Genomic DNA, 22,172 nt, shown 5'->3' with positions numbered 1-22,172 from the left:
AACTCCGGCCAACGGTTTTATTATGTGTAACCAAATTTAGTTCAGAGGCTTTAACCTTAATTAGCTTTGTTAGTACCTACCTATTTAGTTATGCACATATAGAACGCCTTCTTAGTTAGTAACAGTTAATCAAATGTATTTCAAATCGAAAAAAATTAGAGAGCGCATAAATCACTTAGTTGAATAATTAAAGGTTGTCTTATAGTATTTCGCTACACATTCACACGTACATACACATACATTAGAAACTTACATTTATGATAAAACATGCCTTTCATCATAATACGCATTCATTCATCTATACATACACATGAAAACGTTTTATAAGAATTTTGATTGCCTCCCGACGGTATGTAACAATTTAATATATAATTATTAAAAATCGAAACTAATCATGGTCCGTAATCCTCGTGACGGTCTAATAAATTATCGTGTCGTGCGCTTACACCAATGCATAGTTAACAAATCGACCATGGAATTTGAATAATTTAAGCAGTTTGCCAGAATTTCAAACAAAGCCCGGTGTGTCACGCGTACGAATTTAGCGAAGCAATAATTGCATCGGGAGGATTTGTTAATTGAATAGAACCGTCGCTCGAAAGGCACAAAAGCGAGCGAAACTCGTGGGTTAATGCTTTCAGTGATTCGAGATCATTCGATATAGTAGCGTTACTGCCTCGTTTCTGTTATCGTCGACAAATCCGATCCACGTTTCTTCTTTTTTTTTCAAACAATATTCCAAATGGTACAAAATGGAAGAAAGCGCGCGATTTATCAGTCGTACATCATTACCAGCCAGACAGTGTTACATAAATTCTTGTTCGTTCGAACCGTTTTGAAACGACATCGCGAGTTCGTCGCGTTCTCGAAACAATAAACGTACACCTTTTATCGTCGATATTATTCGAAACCGCCTGTTTAATTACAGGAGCACGTGACCCGCTAATCACACGTCCGCAACACTTTTATTAACGATCATCTATTATTTTTCTCCCGCGTAATTTTCCCGTTGAAATATGTCACGAACAATCTTTACCTTCATTACTGGACTGCTTTATCGAGACAAAAATATACTACGTTCCGACGTCAGTAACCAAGTCAAAGTACAAATTGATGGTTATTAACGAGTTTATTTTGTGGTGGTCTAAGAAAAGAAATGAAAACCTCCGTTCTTATTCTGACGAATTTGAAATTCTATATATATATTAAATTATTCTTTCTGTGCTTCAAATTTCAATAGTTAACCGATATTAGCTTCAAGCTATTTCAATTTCACCAAGTATACACGAAATAAAAAGAGCGTTACATCGAAGTCGAAGATGTGTGGTTTGCGTGTTTCGTCGACTCATTTTCGACACGCTTGTATCGAGCGATAAAATGACCTACACTATTTTATTACTGCCAGTAATCTATCATTTAAAGAGAAAAAAAAAAAAAAAACTGGAACACAAAGCCACCGAAGTACTGTCCACTGGTTTTTGTCTCGTTGTGACGCTTCCTTAACGGTTATTCTTGCACGGTTAGCTTCCATGGTCAGTTTTAAAATGTAGAGTGATCGAACTGTGAAACTCTTCGAAGTTGGGAAAAAAATGTGCTCCACTAGAAAACGCCAACTTGCAAACGTTCCAATCTTTCGATAGATCTCAATTTAGAAATAACGGGAAACTTGGAGAGTGCACTTGTTGATCGTCGATCTTGGTTGAAACTAAGATTCGTTCGAACTGCGCCAGTGTAATTGAAGGATCAAACCTAACCTAACTTTAACTTTAGGCTAACTCGGTTTAGGTTAGATTTGCCGTGGATGCAACTTTGATGCAAGAAAGAATTTCCAGTGGTTTGTTCATTGATCACGGGGTTGGTTTTAAACGGTTTTGGGCTCCCGATGTTGTATGTGTGGAACAAGGACGTAATTTCAGTGTAAGTGAAAATTTTCAACTATTATTGTAGTTAGTTCAGGTAAGATTATGCCGACTTGTACTTATGTTTTATACGCGTTTAACGACTAACGAAATCTGGTTAATTAAAACATAACGCAAACCGAGTTTGATATAAATTAAGTATAACTGTGTGAAACACGCGCGTGCGTTTGCGTTTGACGCATGTCGAATTTCAAATGGCCTAACCAAAATTTAATGCGGTCAAATGCTAATTTACCTCGTATTTAGTTTATACATATATAACCACAACTAAATACTGTATCACTCTAACATAACTCTCACAACCTCTAAACTTCGGCTTAAAATATATATCATTTCAAATTAATTCTCAACAATTGAAATATAAAGGTAATTTAACTATAATAACTTAACGTTGAAACGATTAAAATTTCAATCCATACTAACCCTAAAGCAAAATTTGTTTCGAGTTATAGATCTCGATTCAAACATAATTCCCAGGCATACCTCAATTTAGGCCTACCCCAGCAAAGCCTATTTGAGTTCTGATCTAACTAGCAACCCAAGCTCAGTCCGAATCTAATTCAAGAGCAGAGTCCAGCATAGGTCCAAACCCGACTCTAACTTATTTCAAAACGAATTTCAAATCTAATCTAACCTCAACTCAAACCAAACTCCAAATTCAACGCAAACATATATACGCGTGTGTTTAACTCGAAACGTGTATGAAACCCGATAAAATACTTGTTGATCTAGTCCATCGACTATATTGTGACATCTAATTGTAGGACTAAGTCTCTGATAAAGATCTATCCATCCTGTTAGGTCGGATCTTTCACGGAAACGGTGAGAAGTCGCGTGAGAATTTGATTTCTCAACACTGGTCAGTGTGTTCTTCGTGGTTAACCTTGTACGGTATTCACGGACAACAACGAACGTGGCGCGTAGCCACGAGAATGAATAGGTTTATACGTGGTTGTGTACTCCCTGATTGAGTCCTCGTGGTCCGGCTGTAGTAGCGGCATACGTTGGCAAACACGCGCGACGTACACAATTAAGCCGGGCCAATTATCGTGCATTCCATTCGATCGTGGAGAGTTCGAGGCAATCGCTGCGTTGTTCCTTCATAATCGACGAAACCTTCTCTCTGTGCTCGTCGTCGTTGTTATTATTGCGTCTGTTAAATCGATGTGTGCTCATACACGTCGAGCAAACGTATGCCTCGACGTGCTTTTATATCGTCTCGTAGCATGCGATCGTTCTCGAAACGAATCGCTGATCCCATAGTCAAGACGAGATTAAAGCATTATAAATAAAGCTCCACAGCGCGGTTTAATATTCATGGACATGAGCTTTCCTCCCGAACCGAACCGAGTCCATTATTCGACCCAGCTTTACACGGATTTGGAAACGTTTTCGACCTACCACGCCGCTACTGCATGCGTAATATTATTAGTAAATAAACGAGAATCCGTGCGCTTACGGTATAAAATATAATGCAAGGAACGCGTTTCCATGTGTTTAATTTCGTCGTAGCTTAGCTATCGGTGGTATCAATACGCGACTGGCCGGTCATAATTTAATAACGGTAATCGCAGATTGCCATGTACGATTAATTCGGCTAAAATGCACGCGCGTGTGTGTTGGGCCGCTATCTCTCAGTACAATAATCATTGGAATCACGATTAGGGGCAGTTAGCTGCGCCTGTACGGACGATTACGCGAAACTTATTATTATGTGTAATAAAATGCGTCGCGTTTCGCGTGCAACCCTCGTCGGATTCGGAGGAGAGATTGCACTCTTTGAACGCTTGCGCCTTTGAAGGACACGGCGATCGATGATGTAATTTAGTTCTTAATATGAAAAATAATCGACTTTAACGTTGGATTCATTGTGATTGATGGTATAAAAAGATACTTCTGAAGGTTAATAAATTTGTAATTTAACTTGCTTGTAAAGTATAATTTGCAATAGCGATGTATAGTATAGGTCATTACCCCGAACAGTTACAATATTGTAGACGAGCCATTCTGTTACAATTTCATTGCGTGTTTCGACTGTTTCCTGATATACTGAAGATAGAGAACGTATGCTTGTAGGTTGCCGAGCGTTTATCTATACAATTAATAATAGAGTGCAACAACTATGAAACAAAAGGAAGAAGATTCACATCGATAGGACATTTGATCATTGCAGTGGAGGTTCTTTCTGAACTGCTGCATTTGATCGTAGAATGTTACGGTGAACAGATATCAATTTCAATCATAATACAATGCATTTACGTATAATTCTATAGAAGGTACAATATGATTAAACAGTCGGTAATTCGTACGATCTATTCTTAATTTCTCGCGAGAAACATCGTCCGGAAATTGAGTCAAGAGTTGTAATTCGACCAATCCCATTAAACACTTTACAAACGCTTGTATCCGGCGGAGTACGTGAAACTTCTATGATACATGAAACAGCCACCGGAGCACATGACTTCTCATCTACCTATAAACTTGATCCAGTAATTCACAAACTTTGTTGCTTGCAGCTCAGCTCAAAAATAGCTATATTCCAGACGCCTCAACCTCGTAAACTTAATCTTCAAGCAGTCTCGACAAAGATATCGCGTCGAAGTCACGTAACGTCAATCTTGCTCGTAATTTCGTTCGGTTCGACCGCCCTATTTCGTATTCCCTTCGGTCGTTTACATTATACATCGAATACATATTTACATGTGTATATACATATGAATTTCAATATCTGTATATGTACACGTATGTAGAACATCATTAGCTAATTACAATTCTATCCAGTATCATCATTCGTATCGTGCTGCTGTTTTGTCCGTTTTATCGGTTTACTTTGATATATTCTCGTTGTACCTACGGGTCGGTATAGTCAGCTCGATTTACGACTGATCCCAGGCACCAGTCAGAGTTTCATTTCAAGAAGTCGCATCCGCTATCCTCTGGGAGTCGTGCGCAGTTCAAGGGAAGGAGAGGGTCCTTCGTCTCTTGGTTGGACTTTTCGGTAAATTTAAAGAACCTCCAGCCGTTCTGACAAATTTTCCGCTTCTGCTCGGCGATCATAAAAAATGATTTAGGAGAGCGAAAGAAAACGCGCGCGCAACCGCGTCTGCGAACGTGATAAAAATATATTACCGCCACAAGGAAAATCGTACGGAGGGCACCACACACCGTTCAAAGCTGTGAAAAAGCCGCGTTTTATACGGATACCGATCCGATTTCCACGTGAACACTGCCTGCTAAACTTTCCATGCATCAATCGAGATTAATGCTCTGGCCGAGCGACGCCATTCGTCTTCCTGTAACGGGAGGGATCCTACGAATACGAACCATTTTTACATAATGTCTTGTTCCTGAGCGACGCAAGATTTCGCGGCCCCCGACCCTTTAACCCTTGAAATATTGCCTTCGCTCTTGCTTTCGTTCAACACCACCTTGGCTGACGTGGATCAAATTCTACGTGAGGGATAAAACTAACTAGAAACCTTGAGATTTCTTTCTAATTTTTCTTGCGTAACCTGTGACCAAAGATTCTTTTTTCACTTAAACAATATACATATATATATAGAATATTATGTATATGTATAATATCGTGGAATTTGATTTAATTCATTTTAATCTATTTTGAATTAATTGCAATGATAATTATTTATATATACACTTCGATATCTTGTTTCTGTAATACTCTTAGAGGATTAGTACTGCGCGAATGTTATCGCTCAGAATAGTGTCCAAGGCGGCTGTGTATTTCATTGGCACATAGAGGTTGAAGATACACAGCTTACAAGTGACTTAGACTGAAGCAGAGTTCCGTTCAGAATTGAACTGAAATTCGGATGGAATTCGACTTGTACTAGAATAGAATCGGACTAGAACTAATTGATACCGAGCTGTCTGAACAATTTTAGAGTTTCAAGCTTCGTAGACAGAAAATAGGTGTGCAAGTGGATGATTCCGAAAATAGAACTGTACCATATTTGAATATTTTAGAGACAGTTCCAAATATGATCTATAATGTACGATGTATTGTACTAACAAAACTTTTATTTCATTTCTCACATCGATCTGAATTTCGAAGACTGATGCTTACCAGGTATAAAGCATGCGCGTGTTATTCGCTCGATTTCCTCAGAAACAGTTTTGACATAATTTTTTCGCGTGTTTCAGTTTAGAACAGCCTAATAAACCCACTTATTAAAGACGAAAGTATTCCAGTAATTTATTCCCTTTCTTTTATTTTTTCCTCGTGTAGCATTGTGCCATTGTTGGATATTTAATGGTGTTTTGAATTCAGGCTCGTACAGATTTACATAATTACTACGTTGCAAGTATACAATAAGTATACACTACGTAAAACGTAAAAAGCTATCTTCCAGTATGACTACGTGTTCGGCAAACAAATTACAATCATGCTAAGTTTAACTGTCTAAAGTTAATATTCTATTAGACGATTATTACGATAACAACGTTAATTTCCTTAAATGTTCAAATACTTATGCGAGCCAGCAAATCTGATAGGCCAAACAGATTCTTCACCAGTTCTCACTTCATAACTCGCCCTTTCACCTACTAGATTCACAGTAACAAGATAATCCACGCATGTTCAAACGTCTTGGTCGCTATCTGGCTATGCGATGGCACGAGAAACGTCTAACTCCTCATGCCCACTTATCTTCCACGCAACTTACAACGCTCCCCTCTCGTCGTGCAACAAGTACCCTCCATAAAATCTCGCTAGCACCTATACTCGTTATTTCGTTTCGTAGCTAGCCTTTAATCCGATATCTTTATCCGGACACAATCTACCTTCGTTCCAACCAGTTCGCGTTAAATCCACTGGCGGTATCGCTGATTCGCCCCGTTGATCGTTCGCGTCCTTCCTCTTCTTCCACTGTTGACCTTAAAACCGATCCCACCCGCGGAAAACAGGCCACTATCGCGGTTCGATACTCGAACGACCTCGGCAAACCACGGCAAGTGGAAGTGTGGCACGCGAGCCTCGTGATATATTGTGGTTTTCGGTGCGGATATATAGATGCCAGGATACGGTGCGTGGATATGGAATGATTCATGGGAAATCGAGAGAGAGCGATTGAAAATAATTGTGGAAATTGCAGTTAAAATATCACTATGGTTGCAGAATTGCTTGAGTTTTGGTATTGTAATGGCGATGATAATTGAAAATAATTGGATCGATTTCCACTGTTCCCGGTTGCATACGCTTTTATTATAGTTCGCCGTTTCATATACATAGTTAAATAGGTTTTTTTATTATTTGTTCGATGAAAATTGCATATCAAGGTGTTTGTCTGTGTTGATCGTAGTATGAAACGCTGTTTTCGAAATGCTAAAATATGATCTTAAGGAAAGAAAGGGCTGTGATTTTAACGAGGAAATTGTATTTATAGCAAGAAAACTGGCGATGGATCACTGAATTTGAATTGTTGGAACAATGTTCGTGTTTAAATTATTTGGTTATCGAAAGAGTACTTTAATCAGTTAGAATATTTATTAAATAATTTCATGAATATTACATTATTAATTATTGATATTTCAGTATTTAATCCACGTGGAAATTTCCTGCTCAAAATGATTATGGTTGGACAAATCAAAATTATCCGTGCGCATAAATTGAAATTCCAAACAGCCAAAAATAATTTCTCTTACGCAAATAACAAGGTCAAATTTAATATTAAAGCAGATTATTGAATTGAAATTTATACTCGGATATTTCTCTTGTTACATTTCCAAAATTAACGCACATAAAGTTTGTTTGTGTTTTCCAAAATTTTAGAATTTAATTAGATATATTTTGCAAGAAACTTCATCAATGAAGTCGTTTCCTTTTATATTAATTATTACATTACAAATAATCTAAGCGCATGGTATTAATTTTTTAGAACTATAGTTTTATTTCACTTATTTTACTACCATATTCTTACATTGAAATTAATCTTTTTCACTAACTGAATTAAAAAATTCTAATTAATTAAAAACTATTTTTTCTCCCGTAAAACAAACAAAATTCCAATTCCAGACGATTGCGAACCTTCAACAAACTCATACAAACAGTTACGAAAATACGAATAATGAAGAGCACCTTTCGTTATCTGTTAACGAAACCGTAAAATCCAGTTATCGTCTCATTCAACAAGTTTCCTCCACAAAACAGGGCGAGCTTTTCCCTCGATTCCTTTCGAGCAGGAGTATTCAAAGAAGGGTATAGCCAGCTGCTGGTATTAAGCAATCCACCGTGTATATCGTGTTACAGCCGAGATAAGCCCTTATACAGTCCGCTTCCGTGACGCGTTTGCTGTCATGCCTAACACGGTACTGCTGCCAAGGGCATTTATTACGAGTGAAAAAGGGAAACAGGATTCGCCGATCCATCGGGGGTTGTATCTGGAAAGTCGAACGTAGATCGTGAACGTAGCCACCGTTGCTATCAGCAGTCGAGAAATATCTCGAGTATACATTCGGATAAGAAACAACAGTAAAAAAAAAAAAAGAAAATATAGAGAATTACAGATAAGCGTAAGAATAGCCGAACGATGTGCGCACTCTTAGATATAAACGCTTGGAATTCTTTGTCGCATAGCAGCAGTTTTAGCATCGTCAGATAACGCTAACCCCTAGTAAATTCCGCTTCTTTGCCGCTTCTAAGCACGCGGTATTGGAATTTATTCCAGCCCGTTCTGCCATTCTCCTCGGTTCTTGTGTATCGGCCAACTTAATTCAAAGATTGTTGTAGGTGCAGAATGTAGCAATCTATTTTGCTATACTATGTGTCATTAATCTTGACAGAGTGGTATCTTGTGTATATAAGGATGTTGGGATAGATTTAGCGTCGATTATTTTTGTTACTAGGTAGGTTTCTTTGTGGAGGTAGTAAAACACTTCTGTATTTAATTAATAAGTGTTTAATTCGTAAAAGTACTTTAATATAACGTTAGAAACGATAATTTTTTTAATAAATGACAATGGGGAATAGGAATTTGTAGGATTATGGATCTCACGAAGAAACGCAAGAGGAACACGATTCAAAATTGAACAGGATGCGTTTATTCAATTTTGAGTTACGAGACATGAAACGAACGGAAAAATCTGGTACATCGATTGTCGAAAGAATGAATTACCTTGGACCATGTTGTTCTGTGATAAATAGTCGAAGGTGTTATCGCTTTTGTTCACTTCCCGATGGGAAACCATTGTGATATTGACGATTATCGTTGATCTATCGTGAAATAAATACCTTTGAATTATTGCGCGGTAATCTCGCGATTTAAACGTGTTCCGGCTTAGTTCGCGTACTGAGAAGATAAAACGGGATACGTTTCGTTGAGATATTGTAAACTCATCGAATTCGATTCTGAGAAATAACACACTATAAATTAAGAAACAATTTATATTTTTGACACAAGCTTATTTAACGATTTGTAGAAAAATATTTAATCTTAATTTAGTTTAGTATCTAATAGTTGCACGATTAGACCACTACATTTTTTAATAATAAGAACATGAAAATGTTACTGCGTTAAAACATCAAGAAATGTAACGTGCCTGAATCCTGAAATACTCGGCTTAAACGGGAATTAAAGCAAATTGAAAATTTTCCACACATTCGCACATTCTTGCAAACAAAACCTCCTCGTGCGAATAAAAGACCGAGATGGAATAATTCTTAATTACTTTTCGATCCTTCTTCAATGGAAGCAACAAATGAAAAATGAAACTTTATCCACGAGGATCAGCGACTCGTGAATTCTCTAGAACATGGAAGACCAATAATTGTTCGAAAAGTTTCGGCGTCTACGCCGTAGGAGGACCACTTTTCTAACTCAATGAAGCTGAATTAATAGTTAGTCACTCGGCCGATTTCTTTTGTTGATTACTCTTGCCTCCATACACGTTCTTTTCCTTATGTCAGCATTTGGAACTTTCTTTTTCTCGTCTACGCTCCTCGTTACGTTCTTTATGGTCTCTTACCATCGAATTGATCTTTACCCGGAAATTTTCATTTTTTCATTTCCATTGAAGAAGTACATAGACAAAGATATAGAAAGGAAAAACAAACCCATTTTTTCGAAGTTAAAAATGTACGGATGGGGTGATTTAATAAACTTGCTGCTCTCAATGGATTTTTATAGTGAAAAATGATGTCTGGTAGATATACCAGAATTTTGAGATTCAAAATATGTTCAAAACGAATTTTATATGAAATAGGTATGCATGTGTTTTACAGTTAGTTCTATATGTTCTACATGTTCTATAGCCCAATACACTGTACTTTGACGCGGCTGCAATTTACGATTTTCAGGATCAGCGTTTTACAATGAAAATTCGACCGAGCACGTGCTCCAACTTTCAACAACAGCAGTTGTTCCTAACGAACTATCCAAGTTCGTTAATTCATTGTTTGTGGCTTGATCTCAATTCGCAAATTCTCAAACATGTGAGAAGACTGGCGGTGTTTAACAAAGATTTTACGATAACAATGTGAACACTTGCTTGTTACTTTCTCGAGCAAAACCACTTTTAATTTAATATTTTTGCAATTGTATCTCAAAATCGATTCGAATTTTGCTGGAAATTTCGAAGTTTTCCTTAGAAATGACAGCTATCAGAGTTCTAATTTCTTTTCAATTTCATTCTCTCGCGTAGTATTATAGATCATAAAATAAAAATTATTATTTAATCTAACATATTTAAACAATATATGTTCTTTAAAAATTCCATATCTGTAAAGAACTAACGTAAAAAGCTCCCATTGTGCATTTTATCGGAAAAATCTTTACCCTCTATGTTCTAGAGAACGTTAACGAAACTGTAATAATCTCGTTTACAACTCTGTTTGTGCTCTATTTAATTTTTGCCTGACAGCCTCATTAAGCTTGAGTTACCATCGAAAACCTACAAGAACGTAAAAACGGTGACAAGTACGATGACCATTTAAAGTCAACAGAGCTCTCTAACTCTAGAGTTGTAGAACGCGCTCGGGTTACGATAACTATACCTCTGTCCGATAATCAGGAGGCACGACCGGCAAATTTGCACCTCCGTGTTGCTTCTTGCGGTCGTACATTGCAGTTCAATAGTGGTGCTTCCCGATGCTCGATAACGGCTCGCTAGATAACAGATGGCCTTGAACCTTGTTGTGCCAGGTTGTATCTTACTTCACGTTACACCGAAGACAAAGCATTTGGTTATCGTAGGTCATGCAATTAGTTAAGATTATCGTTCACGTGGAATATTTGGGCAAAATCTGGCCTGTCTCTCTGTTTTTATAATTTAATTTAATCTATGTTTTGACTTTGTAGACTATAGACAAATCTCAATTTCGGTTTGTCGAATAATCGATTATTAGCTTTCTTATAATTTAGTTTAATCTAATCTGCGTCTCGACGTCTATAAACAAATGTAAATTCCTGCATAATTGGTATGACAATTGTAATATCGTTGGTTTTATTTGAACTTCGCAGATAAAAGTTTACTCTGATATATCTTCTTGCAAAATTTTGCGTAGCGTTTTAAAGTAATTTAAGAATTTAGTGAGAATCTGGAATTAAGTGATTTGGAATTAGTAAAATATTCAGAAGACCTGGAAATTAATTTTACTATAGAGGAATGAGAAATGAAAGAATGAGGAAGTCTTGTGGGTATAATGTTATGCAATTAGTTAAATACTACTTCATACGTTTCTGAAGATGAATGTTGTTCGTAATAGATAGACAACATGTGAAATATTAGTAAGATCGTGCAAATTTCATTGTAGAGAAATTGCAGCGCGTAAAAAATAATGAACAAGAACAAAAAAGGAAAGTTTAAGAAAGTTCGAACAAGTTCATTTGAAATTAACTAGCTTTAACCGCTAATTATAATGGTTCTCGTGGCGCTTCACAAACTTTTTGACTCCCCGGAGTCCCTGATAGCGTTTATATTAAACTTTCTGACGTAAAAAATTGCAAATTATTGCAAGCTCATTTATGTAATATTAAAAGTACGCATAATGTAATTGTGTTAAGAGAATGATAAAATATCCATGAATATTCGAATATGCCTTCGACTGTAAGTTTATTAATAAAATAAAACAATTTAACTTGCATTAATATTTCAAAGTCATGATGTTTCAATGATTATCGTTGTATAAATTTTTTGCACTAGTAGCGTTATTCAATTGATTCTTTTTTAATATATTAATCTCTTATTGTAATTAGTAGAAACGTAAATTTTATTTATTTAAAGTACGTATTTTTTCACAATAAACGACAAACCAAATAATGACAAAATTTAATATCATAAAGATATTCGGACAATAATCAAGTTACAAATTAATACAAATCAAACAATTTCTTACAAACAATCTCCCGAATAATTTCCCAAGCATCTCAACCTAAAGCAAAACACGATGCATAACTACCAGCACTGTGGCCCGTTGATAATTGGCATCGCCGCAATTCAGACTAATTTAGCGACGAACAGAGATATTTTCATTCAAAGTTGGCCCGCATGAATAGTCGATTGTCTCGTACTATTCCATTGTTCTCGTGACGCGGTCGTCCACAAGCCTTTCCGCACTCGCATCAGCGCACAATCGGAGAAAGAGTAAGATAGCTCGAGCCAGAAAGCAAGAAGAGTGGAGGAATAGAAGGGTTTGCGTAAAAGGTGTCGAGGGATGAGAGTGATGCCGCTTAGAAAAAGGGTTGTACTCCAAAGAACGCGATACATAACTTACGAACACACTGTTGGTCCACTGTATCCCTTCTATAGTCGCAGTTATACTTATATATACATATATACACGCGCGCGTGCGCGTGTTTGTGTGTGTTGTCACCTTCGCGACGCCAATGAACCACCCCTTTTAAAGCTCGCCCCTATATGCCTCGCGCGCGTTTAGATAACAACCGCGCCGTGCTTATACACAGTCTCGTAACTACGGCTTCGCGTATACATAAGTACAGTTCCATCTAACCTTACCCTCATCTCTTGTCATCGGGTATGTTGGATTTCGACCAACCACAGACGGACGAACCCTTCGTTCTCTCTCTTCGAGCTCCTTACTCTGCTCCTCGTTTCTTCCACAGACATCGACGCATTTCGTCGATTCTTCCTACCTTATATCGTGCGGCTATGGAAACCGCCGGCGAATTCAAAGGGCTGCGAAGAACCAGAAGAAAACCGGAAACGCGCCATTCACTTAGAGAGCGTGGTTACGACCACACAATCTCACGTACATTTCCATGAACGTGCAGTAAGATTCGAATGCCCGTGCTACGAGGGATTGTACGTGTATGAAGATGTACTACGTGACGATTACATCGTGGTTTTTTATAGGTGTCTAGATATTTTGAAGTTACACGTTATTTTAGGTTTCGTTACTGCTGGAGTTTCCTATGTATGTGTTCCATTATATTTACTGAAAAAGATCTTAGTGTGTAACAGCTGATGTTTGGATTCGTAATTTGACAATTCTTATTTCTGCATTAAAAATTCTTCGAATTATAGTAACTATGGAAAATACTATTTGTATACGACAAATTAAGTAATTAAGTCCAAGTATATTTAGTAGTACTTTCATATGGCTACTCCAGAAATGTTCATTCTGTGAAACACAATATTGAAAAATGTAAACACTTATTTTTCTAACAAATAAAATATAAGTACATAGTATAATTTTTGTCCATTTTTTGTTGGATTATCTGACAGATAATTTCGTAAAATTCTTACTGCAACTGCAGAAACAATGTACGTCCTGTCATTAAAATTTTGTCCGTATCCATGTAAATTGTACCCATGAAATTACATCCACCCGCAATGGTATAACGTCCGACTGATTCGCGTACTTTTTTTCCTGCAGCGACAGAATTGATGGACTGCTTTCCATTCATCCAAGCCAATGATAAACCGTCGTAAATCAATCTTCCTTTTATCGTCAGCTTTCGTTCATTTTCCTGTGTGTATCGATTTACTCACAGTCACTGCCCGATTGACCCCATATTCTCTTTTGTTACATCTATCTGCCCTAGCCTTTGTGCATCGTGACTATTTCAACCAGGTTGCCACGCTCGCGCGACAGCTAATAACATAGCAGTTGTTGGCCGCTTTTGCAACTGACAGTTCCAGGTTTGTCAAAAAGTCCCTTTGTTCCATATAACTTTTCCTACGATTGTCTATTACTTCTTGCGCCGAAGTTGATACGTTCAAAATTTCATTACAGACACATCAATAGAACTATATTTAATAATTAAACGAAATCACAGTATAAATATTATACGAAAATTGAGATAATAAAACATTCCTCTGGATAGAACAATTTAAATTAACCAAACATTCTCTAGGACTACCAAATTAAAATTGCGCTAACACCTAACATCGGAATTTCCCAATAAATCCGCCAATTGCCACTGGTCCTCGCCAGTGTACTTGCAATTTACCTAACAGCCCATTCAACTTCTTTCGCAATATCGCTCTCGTGTTTCAACCCGGTTGCCATTCACCAACGGAACGAAACGAACGAGCGAAATCACGCTCGACGAGCCAGTTCCCCGCAATTTCGGAGCTCTATCCGAACCCGAAGAGGCGCGGCTCCCTGTCTCTCGACAATTTCACGGTCGGCGCGAATAAAGCTGGCTGGTTCGTCCCGCGCGCGCCTTAAATCCAAATTAAAAGGGTCCCCGCGGTTCGTTTCGTGGTCAGGTTCAAAACTTTTTAATCATGCAACGCAATGGCCTCTGCAATGGCCGACAAGTTTCGCCGAAGTCTCGAACAGTGGCCGCGAGAAAATTAGTTCGGCCTGATTAAAGCGGCCACATGATACAACGTTGCAATTAAAAGTGTCATGAAAAATGCATAGCCAGCGTTAATTATCGTTCGGTGGGGTGCGCGCGCGACTCGTCGCGCGTATCAGGAATTTAATAATATCTATGCTCGCGGCGACAGCTCGACGCGAAAACGCGAGCGTGATGTTGCACGTGACTACCATGGAACCTATCGATATCGATCGCATCGTAAACCTGTCCACCACGAACTCATCTAATAGAGGACCATTCGTCTTTGGTGTTTTAGTGTCACGCGTCTGCGGGGATTGCCGCCACTTACGTCGACGAGGAATCTTCGAGTCAGCGATCAGGAGCGACATATTGATGCGCCGGCGATCGATCCACGGACCAAGTGACGAGGCACCGACGCGCCGCCAAGAAAATCTCCACAGACGTGAGTAAATCTGTTCTAACCCTCTGTAAAATTGAATTCTACTCGTTGATGGTGTTGGAACATGTGTGGATTTATATTTGGGTCGATTTCATGCTTCTTTGCTCTTTGACGCTGTTTCGTGCGTTGACTGGTAGATTAGGCTAGGGTTACGATAGATACGTGACATGACGAACTGTCGTTATGAATGCGTCAGAACAGTTAGATATATAAATTCTTATGGGAATGTGCACTTCGGTCATCAGATATTCCATTCGTCAGAATACTGTACTGTAGTTTTGAGAAAAGTGCGTTACCATTATAATTATGAGAGTTATGATATTTTTTTAACTGAAGAACAGTTGAAATATTTTATGACTTGATTCTTGACCACATATGACATAATAGACGACATATATTTTTTTATTATCTATAATAATTTCATCGTTCGTCACAGTAATATACAATCGTGCAAAATTACAATCTACAATTATTAAAATATAAATTGCAATTAAAATATAGCAAACGCCGACGAAATGATTTAGTCTCAAGAAATAAATGGAATTTCCTTTTTACTTCTTTAGTAGCGAATTTGTACCAAAGAGCAATAGAAATAACTGCTATTAAGTTAACGAGTCCATTTAGCGCGTAATCAACGCGGACTATACTTTCTTTCCCAATAAACTTGATGAACCATTTTAATTAATTCCTTCCCTTGGTAACCGTATAATTTTTCGATTAATTCGGCCATCCTACACGACTAGCCACCCTACAAAAATTAACCTACGAAATTTTAAATTTTAAATTTCCAAACTCAATTACCAAATCCAATCAGTTTGTGTCGCAATACACATATTACTTTTCCTACGGTGATTATGCGATAAAGTGACTAATCCTTTACGTTTACCTCGGAAGAAGCATAATAGATAACGTGAAAAATTGATAAGCTTCTATTATATGAACTTAAATTGTACGATATAAGCTGTTTGTTCGCCGATGAGTTCAGATAAACGAAGTTCTACTGTATTCTCTTGAAACAAAGCGGTTGCCAATGAAACAAAATGGCACCAGTGTAAGGAACAGGGAAAGAAGTGGACTGTTAAGGGTTGATTACATTACTTGGTATAGGCACAAACGTGACTACGACACGACCAAAATTACTGGGCAAGTTGCGGTGCACCGCGGCGTGTTCTCTTTCGCACTTGCATTCGGATTCATAACTGTATGCCACGACCATCACGGCACGGTTTCAACGCAAAATGGAACCGTATAACGAATGACGGAATTACCAGAAAGTGGAATTATATTGGGGCTATCGTGGAGCTCCAGCGTCCCACGAGAACGATACTTGTATTTTTAGTGCGAATCGATACTACCGTACCCTAGCAGACCGAAGCTCGAGGTGAAATTTAAATTTACGGAAGAAGAATGTACCCGCTCAGATTATTACCTCAGATCGTCAAGACGATCAAGGAGTTACTCATTTGCTATCCTTTTAATCGTAATTGAGTATCGATTGAAATAATTGTGGAATTGATTGGGTTTATCCTGATGAATTTAAACATCGAATTATCAATTCTGTTTTTAGCATAATGTTTCCAAAAGGCAGATCAAATACGTATAAAATGTATTTGCGCGTATCCTTATTTTCCAATACAGCGCTTCTTCATTAGGTTCTACATTTCTTCATCCTGTGCTTCTTATGTTCGTCAAATTTTCAAATCCATGAAATTTCAAACCGATATCAGTAACGTATCAAATTTTCGTGATCATAATAATTCCTAATAATTTCGAAATGTATTAAAACAATCAAAATACGGCATTAAAATTAATTGTTATTGTTATTATATAATTACACGCGGTTGTCAAATCACGAAATCCAAAAAATCCATTCCAATTCTATTTGATAAAATTGAAGCTCGTTTCACATAGATGTTGCTTTGATGCATCAATGAATTAGTTTGAACTGTTGAAAATAGCATTAGGATATCAGATGATCCTTTGGCCGCAGAATGGAGGACGCGCCATTTGCACTCGTGCCTGCACACGGCTGCGTTCAAAACGCAACAGCGTGATTGCGAAACCTGGAGAAACGCTAACGGGTGTCAGTGGATGACTTGTGGATACGGCGAACATCCCACGTGCACGTTTATTTCCCCGTTATGTTGATTACAATCCCGTCGTGTTCATACATCGGTGGCGAACGTATGACCGATAACGCATCTGCTGATCCTAAAGGCACACGTTTGCCACGTTGCCCATTTATTCAATCCCAATGCCGTAAATTTCGCCTGCAACGAATGACTCCCTCCGCCCTATCGTATGGGGTGTGCGTATTATTCTGTCAATGATGTTACGCGGACGCAAAGGATGCGGTTTCTGTCGGGCATAGACCGCGTCCAAGTAAAGCAAAGTTGGTCGTCATCAGTGGAAATTGGATGCATCGAATAGAGTGTGCAGAGCTACGGCCACAATGACACACAGTCCGTGAACGTTATTTACTGACTTGGCCAAACGCATAATAATGCCCTCCCTGTAGGATGTACAGGGTGGATGCAGAGAAGAAGCTTCTTCTTGAATGATTTAGAGTTTTAGTATTTTAATGTTGCGAAAAAGTTTTGGTATTGATTAATTTCTATCTCGGTTTTTTCTTTTAAAAGGGTTTCGTTTAATCGTTTCAAATCAACCCATTAAAAACCAGGAAATAGTTTATCATAACACCGCAAATACTTCAATACGTTTAAATTTCATAGAATCGTGGAATCCAAATAGTGAAAGATACAGTGGTAAGAAAATATTCAACGAAATCTTGGAATTTCAGAACCACTATTTTAAAGACACGCAATTCGATAGCGTAGATTGATCGAACAAGATTGCAATTGAAATGTTGCGAATAAAACGACAAGGAATTTTTTAACGAAACTTCAAAACTTTTTGCATTTTTTCAAAAGAAATATACATTTTTTACTGTTCGCTGTTTAATTTCAGTAAATGTATTATTCCTAATAACAACGAAGATATAAAATGTGTTGCGTCAAATATCTTCCACCATTTACATGAATCTTTCTCGAATTTCAGACATTAAAGATGCAGTACGCAAAAATCAGACGATTAATTGATAAGCAGAAAAGAGCAAAAAGTAAGGAGAATAAAAGAGAAAACGAGGTGCACTGACGCGTTGATCACGAAATAGAGAATGTAGCAAGGACTGAAAGGGAATATCCAGTGACCCTGTTTTAGATCCCTTTTCATACGTAGCAACATGGTTGAAACGAAACTGGAATACACCCCCGCGGAAATACGTCAGTGGGTAAATGGGTCCGCGAGTTTCCCTAGAAAAATATACGACTATGTGAAATCGACATAATGACCAGCTGATGGAGCCCGTTAATCGTGATTATTCCGTCGTGGTGCTGTGCATATATCGACCTTACAGCCAGCCGATAGCTGGAGTTAATTGCGATTATTTCGTACTGCTACAGATCATCCACATCGTGGTTAGTTGATAGCCGCAGCTAATAGCGATTACGTGCCCCTACGTGCTGGTATCGATCGCAATTCGTTTCATTTCACTGCCACCAAACGTGCTGACTACGTTTCGGCGGCAGTTACCGATAGAATTGGGATAAGTGGTCCGAAGATTGGCTACATTGCACGAATTTCAGCGATACGTTATCGTTCGGTATCGTACGTTCACTTAGAATATAGAACGTAACTTTACTATACTACGAACATATACTTTCGTCAATGGTCAAAATTTTGGGAACACTATGTATTTCATAATTGTAGAATGTACAAGAAGAACGGTTCCTCGAACAAGAAAAGAGAAGAATGCTATTCCAGAAAAGTAGTAAACTTTGTAGATTTAACGTACTAGAAGTTAATTTTGGATCTGAAATGGTAGAAGTTTTTTATAGGTCAGAGATTTTGAGTTTATACAGATAGATTCTCGTCGTTCTTCGACACGGTTCTGTTCGTTATACGATGCCAGTTACTGCAAATACGTTTCCGTGGAAATCAATCTAGGAAAGCTCGGGTTCCACAAGAATTATTGGAACATAAAGATAGGTATCATTCGTAAATCAGGTCAAATACATCATACGATCTCCGCGAAATCCTTCCTCGTTTTACGCTATCGAATTCGTTGTGGAATCGAATCGTATCTATAATAAAACCCGTTTTCATATATATATACACCAGAAGATAATTGGAAAAGAATATACGGTAATAATATGTCCGTTTTGTTTCTGCGTTCATAAGTTGGCCTTTACGCCAATTTGAAGTGCCAAGGCGGAAAGTTAATCCGGTGACGAACGATGCTCTAAAACTCTGGTTCCTTGAGACTCTAAAAGGGCTTTAAAAATAAAAGATGAAGTTTTTATTTTAGTCCTTCGAAACGGCTCGAAGAAAAGCTCTTCCACTTTTCCGGCAAGCAGCGCGCACATTAAATTCTTTACGAACCCTTAGCGCAACCGGTAATAGTTATCTCCGGCGCAGCGTGGCTTTCACCCCCTGCGCTTTCTTTTGTTCGAAATTACATTTTCTTCGGGTTAACGGCCAGACTGGATTTGCTGGCTGAAACATCGACCGATATTTTTCCTCCCTCCTGTATATATGTACTCGCTCCACGGATCAAGCTGAAAAGGCTGCTAAACTACAGGCCAATTTTATAGGCACCGGCTGCTATAAACTCGTAAAAGTGTAATTCAATTCAACGATTGGAAACGAGGCCGTGTAACAATAAAATATTTATACGCAACAATGATGCATGTCAAAAATTCCTGTCGCTTTCTTATTTTTGTTTCGCGTAAATCTCATGTGAAATTCCTGCACCGATTGACGTATATATCGATGTATATGAAACATAGAATCACGAAGCCGTGACCTTTTTGTCATGATTGTCGAGATAGAACGAGTATCCCAACGACACGATGAGAGTTCTTCGTTCTCGTTCAATAATGCATATTCGAACGCACCTTCGCCGACAGATTGCACTGGAAATTCAACACGTCGACTACGCGAAACGTCACTGATACTTTTGTTTATCATACCTAGACTGTTTTGTACAGTATGAATCTCGGTCCTCGAGACACTCTCGAGAGATATAACTCCACGCCGCGTCGCGTCGAAATGTCACGTTTGCTCGAGTAAATCTTCATTCAGTGAAACGAGGGTACCTACACGGACGTTCAAAAGTTAAGGATCGGTTCATACATAAGTGGAGATAGTTTGCTACATTTTTTTTTTTTTTATATTGATTGATGCTGTTAAGTGTTACACGGTTGATAGAACATGAATAATGAGATGGTCGATTGAAGCGTTCAGTACGTTCAGTGCGTGTCTTGAATTGGAATCAGTACTTATTTTTATATCGTGCATCGTAAATTCAAAATTTTGGGAAAGCATCTATGGTAATTTTTTAGTCAAATACAAGATACAAGTATCAATTAACAAATTCAATCAGCAGTGAACGTATCAATTAGTGTAACAATTTCCATTGTTTCATCGTTCTAATCTTTACAGTACTAATTCAACCTTTATTCTAAAATACAGAACGTGAGGAAGAAAGGAAAGTGTCAATCTATTTCGTCTCATAGTTCATTCATATGAGGCTGTATATTACTCCTATGTGATGGTACTGTACTGTATAACGACACACTTCGTACAGTTTTGAAAAAAGATCGCTAAAAGACTAGTTTAACAATGGAAATGGGAGTACTTGCAACATCGTAAAAAGTTTTGTATGTTCTGTAACGACCCTGTTCTGAGGAATACCAGCTGTAAATCACTCCTCGTGGATAAAACTTGGATACCTCTTTGATGAACTTATTTGCATGACAATGACGTGTTTTCCAATTCATCTCAAACAGTGATAGCCTCAACTCGATTCTAACGTATGTTTCGTACCAAAGCAAATTAGAAACCTATTAAAAATCGAAATTAAACATCTAAGTCGAACTTTTGCAACTATTTTCCATAAAAATAAGCTTTCTTTTCCAAGAAATTGAAGAGTGAAATTTCGTTTGGCTGGAAGTAATTCATTTCTCAATCAAAGTCTCATATGACTCAAAAACTTTATCACACGTGTATAACTAATCTTTTCACGATACGTCACTCTTCGTTTTCCGCTGTATCACGATTGCAGAAATACTTTAAATGTATACAGATATCAAGACGAGACGAGAGATAACCAACGAGAGACGAGCCGCGCGACAACTTTGTCGTTATCGTGGCCAAAAATGTGACCGTGTAGTAACCGCGAGAGCGTGCAATTATCAACCGCTATGCGAAATGTTTCGGATAGCAGGATTCACCCGGGCAAACAGTTGTCAGTGAAACGCGTAACATCACGCGTCATTCCGCTCGACGTCGCGAAAATCAGTGCCGCGCGAGCATTCGACCGGATTCAATGTCAACGGAGGAAGTAACGTGGGGTGAAACTGCAGTTAAATAAACAGCGGCTCCGTTCTCGATCGTACATCATTTATGACGCAAACGTCACTTGCCCGCCGGAGAAATTTATTTCTTTTTGCAGGGCGTCGCCGGGTTGCACCGACCGTTCCATTTGTCACGATCATCTTGAATACACGTCTCCATTCCCCTTTCGCTTGGAGGAAGAAATTGTTTTGAATGGAGAAACGCCGGTGCTGCACACTATACGTGATCGATGAATCGTTTCCGTCGAGACCGAGTCTTTTGCATCTTGTTTTTTGGCACTGTCAACTTTATGAACATTTCTTGTAATGTAAGCTTTTGTTACATATCTTTGAAACCACAAAATTTCCTGAGACGTACTTTTTAAAGCAGTTGTGAATTGATCGATTTAGTTAGTTTGTGAAGATCGATTAAGTCGTATACGGAAATATGTGTTTATTATAGTCAGAAACAGAAGGATATAAGGATTGATAGAACCGTCGTTCGAAGAATATCAATGAAATCATCCTGAACTAATTTTAAAGAAACCTTGAAACATTCTTTCAAACGCGCTTGAAATATTCTTGAAGCAATTCTGAGGTATCCTTGAATTATCCTTAAAACAGCTTTGTAAAGGACGTAAATTGCATTAATCGATAT

General features: G+C 38.1%; 1 protein-coding gene across 3 annotated transcripts in view; it reads left to right on the top strand.

Annotated features, from left to right (window-relative positions):
• LOC132914981 (uncharacterized) overlaps positions 1–22,172 on the top strand; it is a 292,404-nt gene that overhangs the window by 199,359 nt on the left and 70,873 nt on the right. For all 3 annotated transcript variants that reach the window (XM_060974585.1, XM_060974593.1, XM_060974575.1), the window contains one exon: positions 14,976–15,122. In XM_060974585.1, the coding sequence (XP_060830568.1) occupies positions 15,053–15,122 (70 nt within the window). In that variant the 5' untranslated portion in view covers positions 14,976–15,052. The remainder of the gene's footprint in view (positions 1–14,975; positions 15,123–22,172) is intronic.

This window comes from Bombus pascuorum, chromosome 1, assembly GCF_905332965.1.
Source record: "Bombus pascuorum chromosome 1, iyBomPasc1.1, whole genome shotgun sequence".
NCBI classification, from domain to species: domain Eukaryota; kingdom Metazoa; phylum Arthropoda; class Insecta; order Hymenoptera; family Apidae; genus Bombus; species Bombus pascuorum.
The sequence above is the reverse complement of the archived record's forward strand: the minus strand, read 5'-3'. Positions and strand labels throughout refer to the sequence as shown.